Source organism: Laccaria bicolor, genomic scaffold (genome assembly GCF_000143565.1).
Source record: "Laccaria bicolor S238N-H82 LACBIscaffold_13 genomic scaffold, whole genome shotgun sequence".
In the NCBI taxonomy this organism is placed as follows: Eukaryota; Fungi; Basidiomycota; class Agaricomycetes; order Agaricales; family Hydnangiaceae; genus Laccaria; species Laccaria bicolor.
Window position 1 is genome coordinate 2,460 of NW_001889884.1, and position 19,703 is coordinate 22,162.

At 49.8% G+C, this 19,703-nt stretch overlaps 6 protein-coding genes across 6 annotated transcripts; 3 read left to right on the plus strand and 3 right to left on the minus strand.

Annotated features, from left to right (window-relative positions):
* Positions 1-3,478: 3,478 nt before the first annotated feature.
* LACBIDRAFT_297930 (uncharacterized protein) lies at positions 3,479-3,955 on the minus strand (the record flags this gene model as incomplete). The annotated part of the gene is made up of 3 exons (XM_001881530.1): positions 3,479-3,488; positions 3,540-3,904; positions 3,953-3,955. 3 exons carry the CDS (start codon positions 3,953-3,955, stop codon positions 3,479-3,481), a joined length of 378 nt encoding a protein of 125 aa, XP_001881565.1.
* Positions 3,956-5,672: 1,717 nt separating this feature from the next.
* LACBIDRAFT_297931 (uncharacterized protein) lies at positions 5,673-7,186 on the minus strand. The gene is made up of 7 exons (XM_001881531.1): positions 7,142-7,186; positions 6,975-7,090; positions 6,286-6,923; positions 6,148-6,234; positions 6,066-6,095; positions 5,890-6,006; positions 5,673-5,834 (listed from the first exon to the last, which is right to left on the minus strand). The coding sequence occupies exons 1-7, from the start codon at positions 7,177-7,179 to the stop codon at positions 5,778-5,780; spliced, it is 1,083 nt and encodes a 360-aa protein (XP_001881566.1). The 5' UTR covers positions 7,180-7,186; the 3' UTR covers positions 5,673-5,777.
* A 307-nt stretch (positions 7,187-7,493) lies between these two features.
* Positions 7,494-7,753, plus strand: LACBIDRAFT_297932 (uncharacterized protein; the record flags this gene model as incomplete). The annotated part of the gene is made up of 2 exons (XM_001881379.1): positions 7,494-7,569; positions 7,620-7,753. The coding sequence occupies 2 exons, from the start codon at positions 7,494-7,496 to the stop codon at positions 7,751-7,753; spliced, it is 210 nt and encodes a 69-aa protein (XP_001881414.1).
* Positions 7,754-8,232: 479 nt separating this feature from the next.
* On the plus strand, positions 8,233-12,588 carry LACBIDRAFT_327480 (uncharacterized protein; the record flags this gene model as incomplete). Its single annotated transcript, XM_001881380.1, has 16 exons — positions 8,233-8,271; positions 8,379-8,567; positions 8,626-8,731; positions 8,774-8,846; positions 9,291-9,344; positions 9,450-9,534; positions 10,081-10,102; positions 10,147-10,236; positions 10,283-10,295; positions 10,577-10,695; positions 10,891-11,442; positions 11,560-11,762; positions 11,855-12,010; positions 12,225-12,248; positions 12,279-12,480; positions 12,524-12,588. 16 exons carry the CDS (start codon positions 8,233-8,235, stop codon positions 12,586-12,588), a joined length of 1,992 nt encoding a protein of 663 aa, XP_001881415.1.
* Positions 12,589-13,583: 995 nt separating this feature from the next.
* Positions 13,584-15,469, minus strand: LACBIDRAFT_297934 (uncharacterized protein; the record flags this gene model as incomplete). Its single annotated transcript, XM_001881532.1, has 10 exons — positions 13,584-13,731; positions 13,785-14,230; positions 14,285-14,388; positions 14,438-14,468; positions 14,520-14,651; positions 14,705-14,790; positions 14,853-14,925; positions 14,973-15,101; positions 15,308-15,404; positions 15,459-15,469. The coding sequence occupies 10 exons, from the start codon at positions 15,467-15,469 to the stop codon at positions 13,584-13,586; spliced, it is 1,257 nt and encodes a 418-aa protein (XP_001881567.1).
* A 323-nt stretch (positions 15,470-15,792) lies between these two features.
* On the plus strand, positions 15,793-18,121 carry LACBIDRAFT_327482 (uncharacterized protein; the record flags this gene model as incomplete). Its single annotated transcript, XM_001881381.1, has 11 exons — positions 15,793-15,821; positions 16,009-16,016; positions 16,086-16,402; positions 16,590-16,648; positions 16,930-16,939; positions 17,085-17,192; positions 17,244-17,321; positions 17,452-17,548; positions 17,737-17,914; positions 18,039-18,054; positions 18,104-18,121. 11 exons carry the CDS (start codon positions 15,793-15,795, stop codon positions 18,119-18,121), a joined length of 918 nt encoding a protein of 305 aa, XP_001881416.1.
* Positions 18,122-19,703: the final 1,582 nt, after the last annotated feature.

The window sequence follows — 19,703 nt, forward strand, 5'->3', positions numbered from 1 at the left end:
CAAGCTCGCGTGATGAGTCTAAGGTGTCCACTGCTGGTAAGACCAAGGGTGAGCCCCCTTACAATGCTCCCTCCTCCACAGGATACGAGAGCCCTTCCTCTGGGTTAACGAGGGTCTGCCTAGGACTTCTAGGCAACCCTAGGAGACGAGCGCGACCTCAATAGTCGCGTTCTCTCCACTTACTTCTATTCATCGATACTATACTACAACATTCAACTACGGTACTACGAGACTTCACGCGCACGAAGTCCCCGCACGCACTGAGGTTTCACATTCGTTCATGGGTAGTGAACAGACATGTGCTACATACATACTCCACACGAATGTACATACAAACGCACCAAGAGATTCACTTTCTAAAATGTTCAAGTCACATGCTCCCTTGCTGTGTTGCTCTCACTATCATTCTCTGTGCTCAGTATCTTCAAATTTAAATGCATGCAATCACCCACTCCCTTGCTGTCTCTCTCTCTCTCCTCTCTTACTCATCATAGACTAGATGGCTCCATAGCCCAACTTCCTCAATCCTACAGCCAATTCTACCCTCCCATCCTGGATCCCACAGCTGATTCTATCCTCTCATTCTCAATCCTACAGCCAATCCTACCCTCTTGTCCCTACTCCTATATCCTCAATCCTACAGCCAGCCCTACAGAAATTTTACAACCCTACCTCAATCCTAGAATCCTCAATAACCTCCCACGAAATCCCTCCCCCCATCCGAGAATGGCTGGGCATCAACAGAGGTCTTACGAGCGGTGGATCCCACCGCAAGAAACCATGCGTCAAACAAATAGGGCGCAGGTCACTGCCAAAACTTCAAAGGCAGTTGACCGTCGGTATGATATCTGGCTGCCAGCCAACATGGCATCTCGCCAGCCTGAGAAAGGGAAACCACCCACGATTTGATCCAAGGCGCCTTTCCTTTTTTCATGCATTAACCCACCAACTCTCTGTGCTTGACCGCAATCCACCCAAACTAGCGGTGACGCTTAGTCTATGTACTACTACCATGAACCGTCTGCTTTGCAAACTAGGCCGCTGTTTCGAATGTCGACGTCGCCTTTGTGATGGATCTACATCTCGGCAGACGGACGCTTTCCCGAGTCCTCTCTTCTTTTGCAACCCTTCCTTCCACTTTTGTAATATCTACTCGCTGCTGCTTCTCCCCTATCACTTACGTTCTGAAAAGCTTAAGCTTGTAGCTCAGTCAGCTTGAAACGTCTGAGATGTAGTGAACAACACGTAGGTATCATTAAGCAATGAAATATACAGTATATAAGCGAGAAACAAATGTCTGTTAGATAATCAAGGTTCGAGGATCGCATTATCCGATCTGGAGGGAATGTCTCCAGGTAGTTGGAAGTCCAAACACATCTCAAGCTCCACCCGCTCCTTAAAGAACAATCAACAGCATCCACCGCATCACGCCTTACACCATCGTCCACATCCCACTAACCACGACCACAACACCCATCGCCACCATCCCTACAAATCCAGTCCCAACCAACGTGCTCGCACCGTTCTTCTTCGTCCCACCCCCACTCGACGTGGTCCTAGTCGAGCTACTTCCAGATGAACTAGCAGGCGCAGTCGGTGCAAACGTCGCGCTAAGGCTGGCTATACACGAAGACGCGACGCTAGTGGCGGAGACGGAGGTGGACGCATGAGAGTTGACGGTTCCGTTGCCTGCGAAACTGCACGCCTGTGCTTTACGATTTTGGGACTGGTAGTACTGAGGCATGACGTAGGAGAGTTTGACGACTGCGAAAGAGGGGTGGATAAAGAGAAAGACGATGAAATAAGGCGATGAAACTCACTCGGATCACACCCCGAGACAAGACCGTACGTGCCCGCAGCACCATCTATGGCAAAATCCGAGCAGCCCACAAGCGGCATTGATCAACTGCCCAGCAACAACCGTATAACCGCTAACGACAGGGGTGAACTGGCAGCTCAAAGCACTCTCCAAACACTGGCAAGCCGCCAAGTTGGGGGTGGCAGGAAAAGTCGTCGATCCCAAGAACGTGCAGGTTTGCGTTGGGCACGCGGGGAAGGTGGCGTCCACAACCGAAGCTTGAGCTGGAGAGTTGTGAGGAGCAGCAGCGCCGTATTGAGTGGCGAGGTTGGTAAAGTCCGTGGAGGTCGAGGCAGTCTTGTTGTCAGATGACAATGTGATTATGCCGAATTGACCTGCTGCGCTGGCTTCTGGGAAATAGGAAAATGCGATGCCCCATACCAGGCGGGAGACATGTTGGATGACAAGAGGGCACCTAGTTCTGGGGGCGGACACCGGGGACACAGCCATATCCAGAAAAGTAGGCTGCGACGTTGTGTTGCTTTCGGTGTCGGTGTAGGAGTCTGCGAAGGTGGAATTGCCGCACCACTCGCTGTGACGTGTCAATGGTGAGCGGAGGATGGGGAAGAGCAGAAGACTTACTAGTTGTTGAGTCCGAAGAGGTCGATCGCCATTGACCCAAATTTGGTGTTTAAGACCGCAGCTGAAATGGTTGGCCAGTGGGTCTCTGAAGTTGTCCACGCCGTCGATGGCTGCGTAACCGATGAGAACGTTGGACTTTTTTGGGGTGCTGAGCGGGGAAGAGTGAGCGACGCAATGGAAAAGAAAGAAAGGAATTACAGGTATGCCTTGATGCCTGGAGCAGCTGCTTTTACGAAAGGAGCGACGTTGGTGTTGGATGAGCTGTTGATGACCTCGTTTCCGACGTTGAACGCCAGGACGTTGTCGTACTTGCTGAAGCCGTGGATGGTAGCAAGGTACCGATCCAGTAGACCACGCAGGCGAACTAGGGTCGATTGAGCCGTTCAAGGAAAGGGTGAGGTCGATGCTGGCGTGCTTTGTCAGGTTAGGGGAGGGTATGACGCACGGCACGAACGTACATGGTACAGACGCCTGCACCACTGAAGGCTTTCATGCACAAATCGTAGCTCTTGATCGAATCGACGCTGTACACACGAACGGTGTACACGCCCAGTTGTTGTAGGTATGGAAGATCATGAGCGCATCCGTGCATCCGCGAGAGGGTCATTTTAAGTCGAAGGCTCGTTGAACGGGTTATTAGCAGAAGTATCAGTGACAATGCCTATAAGAAGTGAGCACCGAGCGAGAGGGTGATGAAGAGGAAGTTACCTTGTTGTTGGTACGGCACACCCTTGAAATAAAACCTCGCTACCGACATGTGCGAGAGACTTGTGAAATGGCGTGCACGTTGTACGCCAGGAGGGCGGTGAGGACGAGAGAAACGAGGGCAGGAGCCCCGAACGACTTCATGCTGAAGGAAAGAGTGTGAGTTTGGTGCAAGCAAGCTCTGGAGTGGAAACAAAACGTGTCACCACTACGAGAACCGCACTCACACTTCTTTGTCTTGGATCTTGGACGATTCGACCTCGAAGGTGATCATCTTTAAGGTCGAGTTGGTCGGGGCTCATGAGCGCCCTCGCTTGGAATTTGATGCCAATTTCACATTGCACTCTGTTGTAAAGTTAGGATTTCATAAGACAAACGAGGGAGGCGAACATACCATAATTTACCCAGGTCGAGAGAATGTCGCAGATTGTCCATCCCGTCCTCGTCATTCATCACCACCAGGTTGTTCCCCTTATCGCCAAACTCGTACTTGTGCGCGTCTCGTCGGGCCATCTGCCACGTAACGCCGGCGTCTGTGCTGATAAATGTGTCGCCTTCCTCGTACGGTAAGAAACGCTCGCGTATCGACCCAACGCCCATGGCAAAACCAGGTGCTGGTGACCAAAAGATGCGGCCATGGTTGTGTGGGGTCGTGACGGAGTGGAGGTGGACTGAGGAAAGATCGGTATCAGCGGGGTTGCATGTGATGGGTTTGCCCTCGTCGTCTTCAGATGGGAGCAAAGCGAGGTCCATTGCTACCTGTAAATGGTTAGACGAGGAACGGACGACAGAAATAGAGCGATGTACCATCTTCAACAGTGATCATCGCCTCACTCGCCCCATCGACATCCTTCGCCTTTGTCACAACATTGGCAAGGCCCACCCCATCGACTAGGCAATAACGCCCTTTGCGTTCTTCTCAATGTCTTGGTCCTCGACTTTGCTGTCTTGGTTGAGGAAATCGGTGCTGGAGAAGAGGCGGCTGGAGGAGAGGACGTGGGGGCTGTCGACGCTTGTGGTGTCGAACAATGGTGCGGTAAGGCGGGATCGTCTGACCCCCCGGAGAGTCGGCTACAAGCCTTAGGGCTAATAGCCCTAAGGATGATGGATATTGGTCGCGACGGTTCTGGCTAGGGGACGTAGTATTTGCACAGTGTTTGACGCTGGTGTGGAATTAGCATGCGCGCTTTTGGAAATTCTTGCGAGTTTACGCGTTGAGTTAGATTGGGTTTGGGAAGATAAGTGGTAAGCGTACTGCAGGTTCGCTACAATCGTCGGGTATACCGTGTAGTTATGCTCCTAGGCCCTTGTAATCTGGATTAGCGGTCGACGAAAGCAACTGAAGATCACAGTCAGTCCTCCAACGCGTCAATGCTTTCGCCAGACAGGAGTGGCGTAATACGACAAAAAAGTGAGAGTGTCACGTTTGCAAGTAGTGTGACATGTGACACGTCACGTCATTCCGCTACTCGACCACTCTCCAAATGGATAAGTTGCTCCAAGAATCTTCCGGCGTGCTAACCTCCTTTGTGCAGAAAACCTTTGAGTACCTCTACGAGTCGTACGACCCCAACGAGGAACTCGAGTCTTTGACTCATTGTTCGCGCATAAAGCATTTCCAGAGAAATATGCGTTATGGCAGGCGGAGTTGGCAGCAGAATTAGGTTCGGAGGTGTCGAACAAGGCAGGTCTCGACATCCGGATCAATCACAACCCTGTCCTCCTTCCTGGATTGAAAGACTATCTGGTCAGAGCAAGGGAGGGCGCGAACTTCGCGAAAGTGCATTTTAAGGACGTCTTTGAGGTTCCAGAGGTACGAGACAGTGCTGGATGGAGTTATGTTTTGAATGGTCTCATTTGACGTCATTGAAGGAAGGAGGTGGAATTGTTGCGGGGTTTTTCACCGCCACTCGCAACCTCAAATTCAGAATTCGTGTCGGGCCTGCACAAAGGGTAGTGAGCGTGTCGTTCAGCGCCAAGTACGGACGACTATTCACTACCGCATTGCACCATAAGCTGACACCTTCGTCGGCTAGGCTAGAGCGCACTGTTGGCGATGATTTTCGAATCATCCAGCTTTATGTCACAACGGTGAATAAAGCTGCGATACACTATGAAGAAATGCTCCTTCATGAAATTTCAGACGCGGTAAAGCAACGATAAAGGAAATGCAACAGGGTAACGAGTATGAACGAGTGGTTAAAATCTCGAAAAATTATGACACAGGCGGCAGCAGGGCAATTTTCGGGTATAGGCAATAGCTTGCTGCTCAGATGGGTGTGTGGTTCATTCCTTTGGACGAATAAGCTCGTGGAGAGTAAAAAATCAGGTTGACATCCGTCATAAACCATCCATTGGAGACGCTTCGCATCACATTATTTGTTCTCAACATATTCGTTCTCAGCAATAGAAAATTACCCGGCGGGTTTGCCTCCTCAACCAGGAACAAGTTTTCTTGCCGTTGGCTGATCTGCGAGAAAATTAGGAGCGCCATGCTTACCACAATTATCTGCTCTCGTGATTGAATGCAATGGACAAAAATATAATTGATAGTGTTGTACAGTGTCCCTAAACTTCATGAGGTAGCCAGCATCTTCCCTACACAGCAAGAAGTCATTTCATGTCGATCAAACTAGAGACAGTCACCATCTACAATGTCCCAGATTCCAAAAACACCGCTCAAGTAGCTCTGTTGAACAGGTGATCAGGCGACGAAGCATAGTACATGGGGAAGCACAACGCACATTAACGCAAGACATGGCGCCATTGAAATGCAACCCATTGAAATCGGCTGGCGTGGAGGAGCACATGACGTTCCATCCGTCCGCGTAGTCGAGATTCATCAGGTGGGCGTCAAAGCGCTATCACAAGGAAACGTGTAAGTTGCGGCTGGGCTCGAGCAGAGATGATATGTGCGTACCCGGAGACCAGATCCTGGAGCCGTGCATCCCTATGAAAAAAATTATCAGATAGACGTAGAGTAGTCTAGTCATCCACTGAACTTTATCCGTAAATCCTTCCCACCAAGGACGACACCCGCCTTCATCAAAGTCGACTATCCAATGACCATATACCCCATGATCCGCTCCCTACGAATTGAGTATTCAGTAACAGTGGAAATGGGACTCAGCCAAACATACCTTATCCTCGCAATACGTCGGCTTCATCTTCCGACCATGAATCTCAATGTCCGAAGTCCAACACGCCTTCATAGGATCATAGCCACCAACCAGGGGGCCCATCTTCGCCCAATACTTTCTCGTTCCATACCGTTCGCAATGTTGCGAGCTCTCCAATGCCAACCAATGAATTTGAGCACGCTGCCTCGCCTCCTCCTCGGCCTCCCATTGGCGACGCCTCTCTTCCGCCTCCTCTTGCTCCCTCTCCCATCGTCGGCGTTCAGCCTCCCTTTGATGACGCCTCTCCGCCGCCGCCTCTTGTTCCCGTTGCCGTTCCCTCTCCTCTTCGGCCTCCCTCTGGCGATGCCTCTCTTCTGCCTCCACTTGCTCCCTTTGCCGCTCCCTCTCCTCTTCGGCCTCCCTCTGGTGACGCCTCTTTGCCGCTTCCTCTCGCTCCCTGAGACGTTCCCTCTCCCATCCTCGGCGCTCAGCCTCCCATTGGCGCCGAATGTAGTCTCGTGCAGCGGGGTCATAAATGTTTTGAGAGGTAGCGTATTGAATCGAGGCGCCGACGAATCCACCGATCATAAATGCGAGAATTGTGAGGATAATGAAGGTTGCGCACGAGTCACCTCTTAAGCGCCTGGGTTCTTTCAAGGCTGGTTGTTAGATGATGATGCTTCAGTCGGGGTGCGAAGCAGTAACGATACCATCTATACTGTGTGAACTACCCAAAGGTGGGATCAAGGGATCGCGCTCCGAGCCATCTACACCGCGATAAGAGGGTGGTGAAGTAGATGATACGCTGTGATAAGGCGGTGGTGGACTAGATGATGGTTAGTTTCATAGCTTTGAATGAGAAGTGGGAACGACTTACACGGTTGAGGAGGGCGCCCTCTGCCTTGATCGTGTCATAGACGTTGTAGATGAAGGGAGGGTGAGAGTTGAATTGAATGAAGCAGCTCTGGATTATGTAAGGCCCACGCGACTCTTCCTTTCACCAATCTCACGCACTGAGGTCTCGCGCTTCTCAGCGGGCGAGTTCTTTTTATTCCACATTATCAGGAACAGATAACTCAAGATGACCCACTACGATAGTACGAGTCGAGCGTGCCTAACGTTTTACAATGCCGTGCTGTCGACGTGTGCCGCTGGATACGAAGTTCAACCTTTTTGTTCAACTCTAGGGTTAACATTCCTTGCAGATCTCGCATTTCCCGAAGGATAGTATGTTAGCAGAGGGCAGGGGAGAACGTCACGAACGACATCGGGCCAAGTCTGAGCTGACACACTCAGCTTTCTACGGTGAGTTGATCACGATTCACAGGTTCAAATGTTGCTTAAAATTTTTAAAGGTACGTGTCTGCCGCCATGTACTGCACCACAACCGCAATTTTGCATGAGGAACTTACTTTTCAAACCAGACAAACGCCTCCACCCCTCACGTAAACGTGCATTACTTGTCAATCAACGCGAGCTCGTAGCGTGAGTTAGGTACGTCATTGCATGTCGCTTTCTCTCTGAACTTGCTGAATCACCTCGATTTGAAGGTGATGAATATTATTCGACACAACGCACAACGCATGCGTAACATTATAAAATCCTGTCCTACGATCTCCGAACGCCTTTGGAAAGGCGCTCAGGGTGTGGCAGTGGTCAGGTCTTCACCTCTCGGTTGGATGTGAAAACACCCGGTTTTTGGCGGTGAATCCCCTTCTGAACGTTACAATCCCACTTTTCTGCTAACCTCTCAAGATCTCACACCTCACTTTTCCCCAAAAATCTTGGTTCAGGACTACGTTCCGCCACCCCTTTGTTAGTATCTATCATTTAGCTGGATTTTTGGGGGTCCTGAGAAAGCTGACATTTCGCAGACAATCCGCAGCTTCAAAGTCCCAATCTTGGCAGGGATAATGAGTGCAAGTAATTGTTGATCTTCAGCGACCTTTATTTGGCGTTGGCAACACCATGGTTGGAAACAGACGCGTGGACCTACAAAATTTGGGCGTACGTCATTCTCGACTGAGTTTGCAAATGTTATTATCAAAATTTTCTTATCGTTAGAACCCCCCATGTCTGCCGCAAAGGCTCTAGAACAACTCGTCGCCGACTAGCTCTTCCTCATCACGACCATCACCTTCCTGCCGCCGTCACCACCCCGAAAACCCAACCTCCCCAAGCCTAAACTCCGCCCCACCCCCCTTCCATACAACCCTTTCCTCGGCTTGGACACGCTCAACGATCACCTCAATCGGGGAAGTCACATCCAACTACGAAATCAAGCAGAGTCGAAACTAAGCAGAGTCTGCTATTGGCGTATGAGATTTATGAGAATATCTCAAAAATCTAACCGCTCACCAGGATCAAGCTGAGCGCACGCTTGTTTTATCTCATGAACGACAGCCTTCAGGCGAGCCGCTCCCTCCGCCTCCAGCACATCACAATCCCAACGCTGTAGCAGAGCGGTGTCAGTGACTAGCTGATCATCTGCGACAATACTACCTCCCAGTCCCTGCGCTATCACCCACAGAGGCCACGGAGGATCGGCGATATTCACCTTTCAAAGGCAACCCACCTTTACGGTGAGTGCGTAACTTCCGCGTTGTAAGCCAGCCACTAACACATCTTTTTCATCTCCGCATGTCTACAAAGGCTTCCTCAACGGTTATCCGCATAGATCATATACCTTTCATTAACCGCCTCCCCATCGAACTTTTGTGGATTACCTTCTGCTTTCCCGTTTTAGATGTAGCGATGAGGATGTCCTTCCGTTATCTCGCCGCGCGCTTAGTTATGTTTGCTCCTGTGGAGTACCATCGTCGCTTCTATCCCAAGACTGTGGACAGCCGTAGTCAATTTCGTTTCCATTCCTCCCCGTTGGATAGTCCGATACGTGACATTGCACATCGACATGCAGCCGTCCGCCTCTCCATGATAACACGGACCCAAAGTAGTTACTACGTGGCAGCCTGAGGCAACTGTGCGTAATTATTCACACCGAGATTATTGAACCGTCGCACCAACAGACCCTCCCAGGCGTTGAATTCCAGACGAAGGTTTGAGTTTAGATCGCAAGCAAAGTATGTCGTCGATTGCCATGGGAGCCAAAACTAACGGAGGAGTAGGTGAAGTTTATACTACACCTCCACCATAGTACTCGTCCGTCGCTTATCGTTAACACCCAGTCCGACGACACCAATGCACTCCAAAATTAGAGCTCCACAAGCCGCCGTCGCTCAAGTGAGAAACACCAGTCCGATCATTTCTGTGGTAAGTTATCACCACTCCTTCGTGCCTGTCCATACCCTTTCACATTAGGCATGTCATCCGCGAAGACACAGCACACAGCGCATGCATACCATCACAAAGTCCCGTTAAACTTACCCGTTTTAGTGATATTGACCTTCCGCGCTTGGGCAGTGCGGAGGCGTAACGAGCGTTTGGGCATCGCCGCTCTATCAATGAGTATTCCCCGTCACTGCCTCTGTCAAGCCTCTGTCGTGACCAGCTACGTGATCCCTACTACGGGGTCTACAATGCAAGTGGTTGTTCAGACACATTTCATACCTCACGTCCTCTTTCCTAGTTTGCGATATACCATATCTGGAGTTTTAAGGCTGGCATAGTGCCATAGGACATGTCCGTCGTCATTTGCCTTGATATACTAACCATCCATTAGATTCTAGATCGCCGGGGAAAGCATGACATTTTTCATGCAGTTGTCTATCGCGATGGCGAGTCAACCCTCTTGTGACGACTAACCGATGTTAGGTGTGTCCACCTCATTGATAAGAAACTAAGAGACATACATCGTAGGCCATCAGCAACGTTAACGGCGGTATGTTTTTTGATCCCAATCCGGAATTTGACGTTCTTCTATAGGACAAGTACGCGGAATGCACGCCCTGCATTGTCAGACGGCGTTGGCAGCGGCAGAAAATACTCAATTCAACAGCATGAGATTGGAGCAGGGTAACATAAGAAATTGTACAACGATGACGATTTTACGCATTGTAAGTAAATGATTCATAGTGGGTTAACGAAATTAGTGGATGGCGGTGTAACATAAACGACGTCAAGTCCGACAAACGAGGATAAGCATAAAGAAAATCGAAAAAGGATAACATACTCAGTTCAAAGGGCGGTCAACGACACCCTACGCCTTGCCCAAAACAGCATCCAACCTCTCTTCCAATCCCATGCCAAGCCCCTGCCTCTCCCACTCCCCACCAACATTATCCAACAACGCAATACTATCCCTCTTTCCAGGATGAGTCACTCCACCCCTTATACTCGACCTCTCGCTCGTCAGTCCACCCCCAGAAACGATCCCCAGCCCACTAACACCAGGTATATGCGGGGGTGGCTCAGAAGTCGACGCCGACGTAGTAAGCGACGAAAGGGGGAGAGTGGACGTCGGCGTGGACGAAAGTAAATCAGAATACGACATGAACGAAAGGCGTTTCTTGGCTGCGTGGGTAGGCGACGGGGGATGAGAAGACGGTAAAAGCGGAGAGAAGCCCGCATTGGGGCTATTCGTATTGGACGAAGGATGGGTTTGTTGGAACGGTGCGTTTGGCTCCGGAAGCGACGCAAGCGGGTGTTCTTGCGCAGTGGTCGTAGTAGGTGAAGACGAAGATGAAGAACTACCAATCGACGACGTAGTCGAGAAGTACGCCGACGTGGGGGTGACGAGGGACGGCGTGGAAGCCACCGTCGTATCCGTCTGTGTCTGGATCGTAGGCCTAATCCCTGGAAGCTGGGTGGGTGAATGCGGAGCGACGACGGGAGGGACAGTGGTTGGGCTCAAAAGGAGGTTATGGACGGGTACACCTGCAGCGGACACGTTCCTCGCACCCAAGGGACTGGGGCTCCTGCTCCTAAAACTCAACGGGCTGGCGAAGCCACTGCTCCGAGAAGCAGGAGCCTCCACAGACACCTGCTCCTCTGCTTGCGAGTCGTCGATGGACGCGAGGATGGACGCGGCAGAGTCCAGAACAGATGGAACGGACTGCTCCAGTTGTTCGGTCGACTTTGCGCGTGATACTCGGTGGGGGTTGGGCGGGTGGTGGGGGAGTGTAGGCGGAGAAGGGATAACGGGAGGTTCGATATCCCGTTCGAAGATCGCCGATGAAGACGAGCGGCTGTGGTTATCGTGTCAGATCGGGAAGGGTACATGTGAGTGAAAAGAAAAAGACACGTACACCGAGGTAGGCGATGAAGGGATTGAGCTGGGTGAACGTGATCCGAGTCGGGGTTCGTTTGTGCGTAGGCCTCGTTGGGGGTGTTTTGTAGGTGAGCCGAGGCTGGAGGTCATATGGCGTAAATCGACTGCTGGAGGAGAGTGGGCACGAAGAGTGGCTGTAGAGCTCATTAGTGGTGGCATGCGGAATAAAGAGGAAGAAGACTTGCGAGAGAGGGATTCTGGTGATGATGCCATGATGGTAGACGATGGTTGGATGTTTGTTGTGGTGGTTGATATGGAGGACGTGTTGTGTGTTACTTGGAACAAGAACGAAAGACAACGGATCCTGCAACCATCGTCACGCCGTTTGTCATCACATCCGTGTTTGACTCTGTTGACCAACAGTCATTCCACGCGATTTCTTATCTTCCTGGAACACAGCTCGCCATCGATTCATCCATCTATCGTCAATCGCGGAGGCGCGATATCATCTACCAAACACAACAGACCTCAACATCCTTCTTAGCTCAGTTGGTAGAGCGCGTCACTAGTAATGACGAGGTCAGTCGTTCAAGTCGGCTAGAAGGAAATTTCCCCACGTAACCATCACCATTTCTTTTTTTGCCAAGTAATTCAATTTACGTGTTCAAGGCGCCAGGCAAAGTCCCGACTGGAGGCACACTCTTCTCAGCTATCTTGTTTTTACAGACACGAATCTTTGTCCGCGATCAATCACATGCCTCGGAACAGCGAAGATGTCAAACGTTTTCTCTAGCCCGCTCCAAGTACGGGCTATCTCGTCAGTTAAACGACTGCATGATGACTCTAGGGCCTAAGCTTCAATCTACTCGAAGGAACGTCGCACCCGACACGCGAATCCCTCCGCATCACCGCCGTAGTACCGTCCTGCATGTGGAGACCGACACTGCGAATCTCGCTTAGCCTAACGCTCTCTCAAGCTTTTCCCCCCGCAACAGCTCTATCACGATCCTCCGCCCATCACTACATTGGCGGACACGCGATACATACTGGTAAGCGTCCTCGCGCTCCCAGTAATTTGAATCATCTAAACAGTAACAACGAGTGGCAAGCTAGTCGTCCGAATCGGCTCTAGCTATCTGCGACGCGTCTTCGTTTGAACGTATTACTACTTACCCCGTGTCCGCTCAATCAATTAATCCAGGAAGGATTCCAGCTCCAACCACCAAGCTCTGGTTTACGTACGTTCCAATGAGGTAATGCTATCTTCTTACACAACATCCTTCTTACCTCAGTTGGTAGGGCGCGTCACACGTAATGACGAGGTCAGTCGTTCAAGTCGGCTAGAAGGAGTGTGGAAGGAATATCCGGTTCATGAATTGTTTTGCTGATTATCTTACAGTGTATGCACCCCTTTTAATAATATGGCGTCGTACTTCATGGGCGGATTTGAGTTGGACCTGTACTTAAACTGTGTACGTTGGCATCTCTTTTAAGTTGTTCCGCATAATTATCATACCACCCGATTGTAATTTTCAGCTCCTCCTTATCCTCGCCCTTCGATCAATTCACAATCACCGGCGCGTCCGATCTATACGCTTCTTAAGCCTACTTATATTGGCGCGTCGATCCTTAAGTTGATGTTTTAGTAATGGCGTTCCTCTATAATTTAGAAAAACTTTTTAAAGCCCTCATTAATCATTATCAAGCGCGTTGACACCATCAAGGATTGACGAAAGAATCGTAGGAGTCCTGATAAAAATTTCTGGACTTATTTTCAAAATGCGCATCCCCGCCCTGGGCCGCCTCGCTCAAATCTACGTGCATGGAATATAAAACCACGAGCAATGACAAAGAGTTAATGACATTCACCTACATCACCGACTTTCTCCTCCCTACCATACGCTCGAGCTCCTAGGCACACAATCACACAACTGCCTGACTCCGCCGTATTATACACGGGTATGCCAATCCGGCTCCTTTTTTCAACATTGCACAATCGAGTCCCCTCTTTTACTTATATTTCCTTATGATCCACCGACCGCCGTACCACCCAACAACGACGAAGAGAAACCCTCCCACAATCCCCACGCCTATAAATCCCGACCGGTGATTAGCCTAATTTAAATTCGAAATTCAGCCCTCGCTCCCGCTCTCAATAAGTTTTATAAAAACGTACATTCGCCCATCCCCTCCACCACCGACCTGCCAATCCACCTCCGTGGCCGTCGTCCGCCTCCGCAGCTGCGATACAGGGACCGCAGTTGTCCCCAATGAGACCCATAAGAACGATCAGCGAGATACTGGGAATTCCTTCATTCAGCATAAGCCGAGGGTGAAAGCTTGTGGTGCCTACCTGAACGCGACGAGAATACTCATCAACGTGAGGGTTATACTCAGCCCGGACATAACATTCAACTTCAACCGCCTATCCCGCTCCATTCCTTCGTCAACGATAACGGCCAGTTTCTCCTCCTCGCCCTCTCGCAGTTTCTCCGGGTCCCCAATTTTTATCTTAGCCGACTTCAAGTCCTCCCCCGTAGCTTCCTTCACTTCCACCACTTGCACTCCCTCCGAGTCCAAAGCAAGCGGTTGCTCTGCCTTATCTTGCTTATCTTCTCCCGTTATCGCTTGCTCTGGGTCCTCCAATCCAGGCCGAGATTCTTCTCGCAGCATACTGGCCACAGCGTTCTCTCTTTTTTCAAAGACAAAGAAAGAGCGCTCAGGGAATCCGCTGTACGAGTACAGCATCAGAACGGAGTCTGCAGAATCTACCAAGGTCATCCCAGCTGTGAACAAGAACTGAGGGGCGCCAAAATTGACGATTGTCCATAATCAAATGAAGAAGGATCTCACCGGCAGAATGACTATGTGAGAGCTGGGTATAGAAGATCCGTCCGCGCCCTTTCTGGCGAGCGCTGAGACGGCGAGTAGCGCTATTGATGAGGCTGTGTCGAATCCTTTTAAATAGTCAGCGTCGAGCCTTTCCATGATAATGTGTAGCCTTACCAAATCCGAAAAGTACGCCGACGGGGTACATCTAAACAGCAGCTCAGGCCGCGTCAAAACGAAAGCGGAGAAATGAAAGAACCTTCCAAGGTCGATCCACAAACGTTATAATGGGTCCTATGATACGCATCATGAGCATATTGCCATCTTGAGGGTTGTGTTTGGGCTCCTCGACCGTCTCGCCGTTCATCCGTCGCTGCGCCCGGATCTTTGCCTGTGGGTAGCTCTCACCGTTCTATAATTTATTCCCAATCACAGATGGTTTACCTGACGGCGGCGCTTCAAAATCCTCCACAGAATAATAGTATTCGCGATACCGATGAGAAACAAAAACGAGCCTGAGACGGCGTCTCCTGCGGCAGTTTTGAAAAACTTATTACGATGAATAGTGACGCTTGAATGATACGTCTCTTACCCACTATCCCTCCGACCTTTCCAACACTCGCGATTCTGTTATACACGCTTGAAGAAATGGCGATACCCACATTCTACCAAAAATAATGATCATCTGTGCCCAACTAAAGAAACAACTCACGACGGCAATCACGATGGTGCTATGTCCAAGGGAGAAAAATAAACCGCAAGTAACGGATAGCTGATTGAGATTAATCAATCCTCTTGTAGCGTTGTCGATGGCGCTTGTGTAAGATCGATCAACCGAATTCTACACTCCAAATCCGTACCACTCCCGAAACGAGGAATGAAAATCACCTAATGTGATCCGCGTCCAGCGCTTTAGAAAAACCCTAGCTGTGCCTTCAACTTCGCGGGCCAATAATAATCGCAACGTACCATGCCTAAGCCCCAGCGTCTCCCGCGAAGAGAAGCAAAATATCAACACAATCAACGAAAACGCCAAATCTCACATACCCAAGCTAACAGCGCTAGATCTAAAATTCCGCGTGTATCACCGCGTCTCCCGAACAAGATCCCAGCAACAGTCCAACAAATCGCGGTCACAGCAAGCCTGCGCACGTTCTAATCAGTAAGTATTTCAGTAGTTCACCGATTCAATACTTACTCGAAGACCATCAGAAGAACTTACCGACCGAGGAGGGTGAGCCTTGGGATGGCCATGGCCGTTCTCTGAGAGAGGCAGCAGGGAGATAAGCTATCGATCAGTGTGTATCAAACTGTGGGAATTTCGAGCAGTAGACATGCGAGTGATGCGTGAGCGCCTGCCCCCTGAGTCCCGAATTTGGCGTTTCCAGTCAGCCAGTCCTTTTCTTTTCACGTTAACGTTAGAAAAATCCTTATCGCTCGTCGTCACTGGAAATTACGATAATTAGCTTCTGTCATCGAAACAGGGTTAAGTGTCAACGAACCACCAGGACCGAGGCGCAGGTACAGAACTCATGGCATTACCTTTTGCACTTATTCGCCGGTAAGTATTCCTTCGCTTGATCACCCTCTCTAGTAGAAGCTCGGACTTTTCGATTGAGGAGATGAGGGGGTAACGCGGATTCCGACTTACGTAAACGGACTTCTGTTTGGCAAAGGCGCCTAAAAGTAAATTTGTATGTCATCGTCTTTTTGACTGCGCACTGCCTTGCATCCTTGGTACGGAGCAGAGAAGAATGTAAGTAAGCGTGGCAGACGAGAAACAGAGTTTCCTCTCCAGTAGATCGTTGCTGATGTTATCTATCAGTCTCAGATGCCGCCATTTTCGAAGCCCATTTTGTTTTTGGTCGTGAACCTGAAAACCCTCGAAAAGGCATCGAATGTAATCAAAGCCCACGGAAAGATTCTGAATCACTAGAGCGGAGGTGGCCAGGCTGCGGTGCAGATTCGGGCATCACGCATGTGAAGGAAAGTCTGCTCTGGGATTCGGAGGCTCTCGTGATGTCGGACTTTGGTCGGGCTTCGGGGGGACGTTCATTCCATAGAATTTTATGCGACATTTTTTCGCCTCCCTGCCCCGTGGACCTGGATTTACTTCCACCATCCCTTCGTGTCACGTCTATAGTAAGTCCTCTCGGTTTATTTCGTCATTCTTACGACTTTTTTTAGATCAATGACTTTTGACCCCAAATTTTCAGTAAATTTGTAACGCTGCTCATCATCACAAATCCCCTACGATGAATCCAATTGCACCTGCGTTCTTACCTCATTTCCTTCAAGTGATATCGCAAGATTCTCATTGCTACCACAGTTGAGGACCCGAGAATTTACCGGCGGCCGTATGCTCACAAAAGAGACAAAGGGTGCCTGGTTGGTGATTTCGCTCCACAATATCAAAAAATTGCTAATTATGGTTGACAACGAGATACAGAGGTTTCAACTTTCAACGTCCCAATTCAAAATTCTCCATGACTTGATTTTGAATTTACTCCATGGGGAGTGATCCCAGGGTCTAACCAATCTGCAGTCCCTGGCGCGAAAAAGTACCAGGCGATACAGCGTTTGCCATGTTGAATTCGAAGCGGGGATGGTGTCTAAAGGTAAAGCTGGTCTTTCTCCGCTGTCTTACTTTTCAGTTACGCTTGATATAGGTTCCTCTGCGTATGTAACGCGAATGAAGAATCTTATTTTTGGAATGGGCTCGCGGTTCCTTAAGTACGTGTGAAAACTTGAGGCCCATTGGCGAACCTTGATGGGAATTAGAGGTTAGGGCCTTCGGTATAATATTATCTCCACCTACTTATAGCCACTCCGACCTTCGCCAGGTGTTCCCCTCCCCAGATGGTGCTCACCGGCACCTCGACAATCACAACCAGCAAATATCCCGGAGCCGTCTTCTTCTTTCATGGCGCAGGTAGCCCTTTCATTCAATTCTAACCGTTTCTCGAGCTGATCAATCTATCAGGATATCCCAAATCTTTCTCAAATTTTCTCCCAAACCTTCGTTGATAATTGCCTGTTGTTGGCTGGGATAACAACGTTGGTGAGTCAACGCGTTCGAAGGAAGTGTACATTTATTCAACCATTCCAGACGTGTGATTATCTTTCCACATTGAATGAAGAGGTCATTAAGCCCCCACACCCAGTACCTGCTCACTGATAAGTTGCAACAGATATCCTATGCATGGTCATGCCCGTGGTCGCTGGGCCTTGTTCTCTTCTACTTAAATCGGTATCTCGCATTCGTTGACCAGTTCATTCTACTCTACAGTAAGACTATCTATCCCTCTCTAACCTTGCAAAGGTATTTGATCGACTCTGTGCAGTTAAAATTTGGGCTGTTTCCTCCGAGGTTCGTTTTTAGAATGACCATTGACCTTTGACTGAGCCCAAAATACATTTACGCCCATAATAGGCGTGTATTAGACTCTATGGTGTTGCACTTGGTTCGTCGCTAGCTCCCCCCAATTACACAGCTCCATTCCTCACAGGCGCCGCACTGGCAGCCACAATCGCGGTTGGGCTGTTATCTTCCCAAAGTACTTCCCTCCTCAATGCTATTTACGCCTCGTACCTCATCTTTCCTCGTTTAGTAATTATAAGTCTGAGGACCTGCGGAATGTGGGGGAGGCGACGGTGGGTGATGGTGGTTCTTGGGGCAGTTTTATCGGTGAAGTCAACCCCCCCCCCACTGGTTCGCGCCACTGATGAGAAGCTTCAGATAGCTGTGATATTTGCCATATGTATTACGACCTATCAGATTAAAACTGTCACCAGTAAGTCGTTTACCTCCCTCAATTCCTCTCCCTCTGACGCTTTTGTCAGTCGAAACAACGCCGATAGGATACATACCACTGCAATCTCCAACGCTCATTCTTTTGGTTTTCGTATTTGTTGTCATGGTGGAGTCAAGTACGCAAAGTCATATTTCAGTTCTCACTTAATAAAAATTGGATCAGCAATCGGGGCATTGACGGTAATCAGGGCATACCATTTTTGTAAGCCCCCCACCTTTTGTTACGTTACAACCTTAACCTGCTTTCCCGTAGTAAAACGAGCTAGCTCCGTGTGGGTACGGCAACTTTACAACAGTGGTTCGTATCTTTGAGATTTTTCACTCGGCCGACTCGACGTTCACTACCCTGACAGGAATTTTGTATTGCCTTTGCATGGTTTGTAAGTGCCGCACTTAGTGACTTTTTCTCCCCTGTTCAAAATTCTTTCCGCGCCCTTCACCAGCGCTTAGCGTAGCAAACATACTGCTAATATGCATCCCCTCCGTATGTCAATCAATTTCCTTTTCCTCAAAACGCAATCCACTCACCATGTATTGCAGGTGGGAGGATTCCGAACTGTTCTAATCTAGTACGGAACACAATGACAACTATTCGTACCACCTCCCCCACTAACAGGCGTCCAATAGCCCAACGCGTGTTGTCCATTCCATCTTCGGGAATCGAGTGATGCTTCTGATTCTTCAGCAACGGTATTACGTCTTGCAGCAGCTCCAAAATGCAAATGCGGAGGGGAGAAGTACAACGTCGCCTGGATTTTTAACCACTGTGGGGTTGGATTGGGAGTGGGATACGGTTCGGAGCAGGGATATACAGCTTCACGAGCGCCCTGTGGACGTAGAGGAGAGAATTTGTATAGGGAAGCAAGGCCCATGATCATTCCAGTCAGTCAGCTTGATTCACCCGCCTTGTGGCTCAAACTCAGGAGTGCCTCTACATACATACTCGGGTCCAATCAGAGTAAAGGGCCGGCCAGTGCTGAGTAAGAGAACCAGATCACAAGTCAGGCGAATCCTGGCAGGATCCACTCATTCCGGCTAATACTGAGTTCCCCACTGTTCCCCAAGCTTTATAAGAGGAAGGGGGTGAGAGGGGGGCGGGGTTGAACTCCGCTGCTGTCCGCACAAGTGCCACGCATTGTTCAACAGCGTGAAGACCTTGGAGCTGAGAGAGCCTCGACAACTTGGCCGCAAAAATGTTCTCAAAACCCCATTGTCGGTTATCAAACGCTAAGCTTGAAGCCTGCTGGACACCATAACCGGCGGTATACATCATTCAAGAATAGTAGTAGCAGATCGGAGTGGCAAGCATGGGAATAGCAATTCGTCAGGCCCTCCTGCGCTGACAGCAATGACATTCGAGGCAAGTTCAGAGAGGAAGGCGGCGTTGACAGACGAGCCTGGTTGCTGGAGGCGACTTTGAAGCTGCAGTGGCTTCTTACACGAAATGGAAGGAAGAGAGTACGCTTTTCAAAGCAGTTGTTGGCACATGCCTGATACGTGTCAAGGGGAAGGGATAGTGCAGCCGGAAGCCGTTTTCTATTCCAAAATAATGGATATAGGCTATATCCATTACAACTTTACAAGGATAGCGCTTGTTTGAAAGGGCGCAGATCGCAAGACTACTCCCAA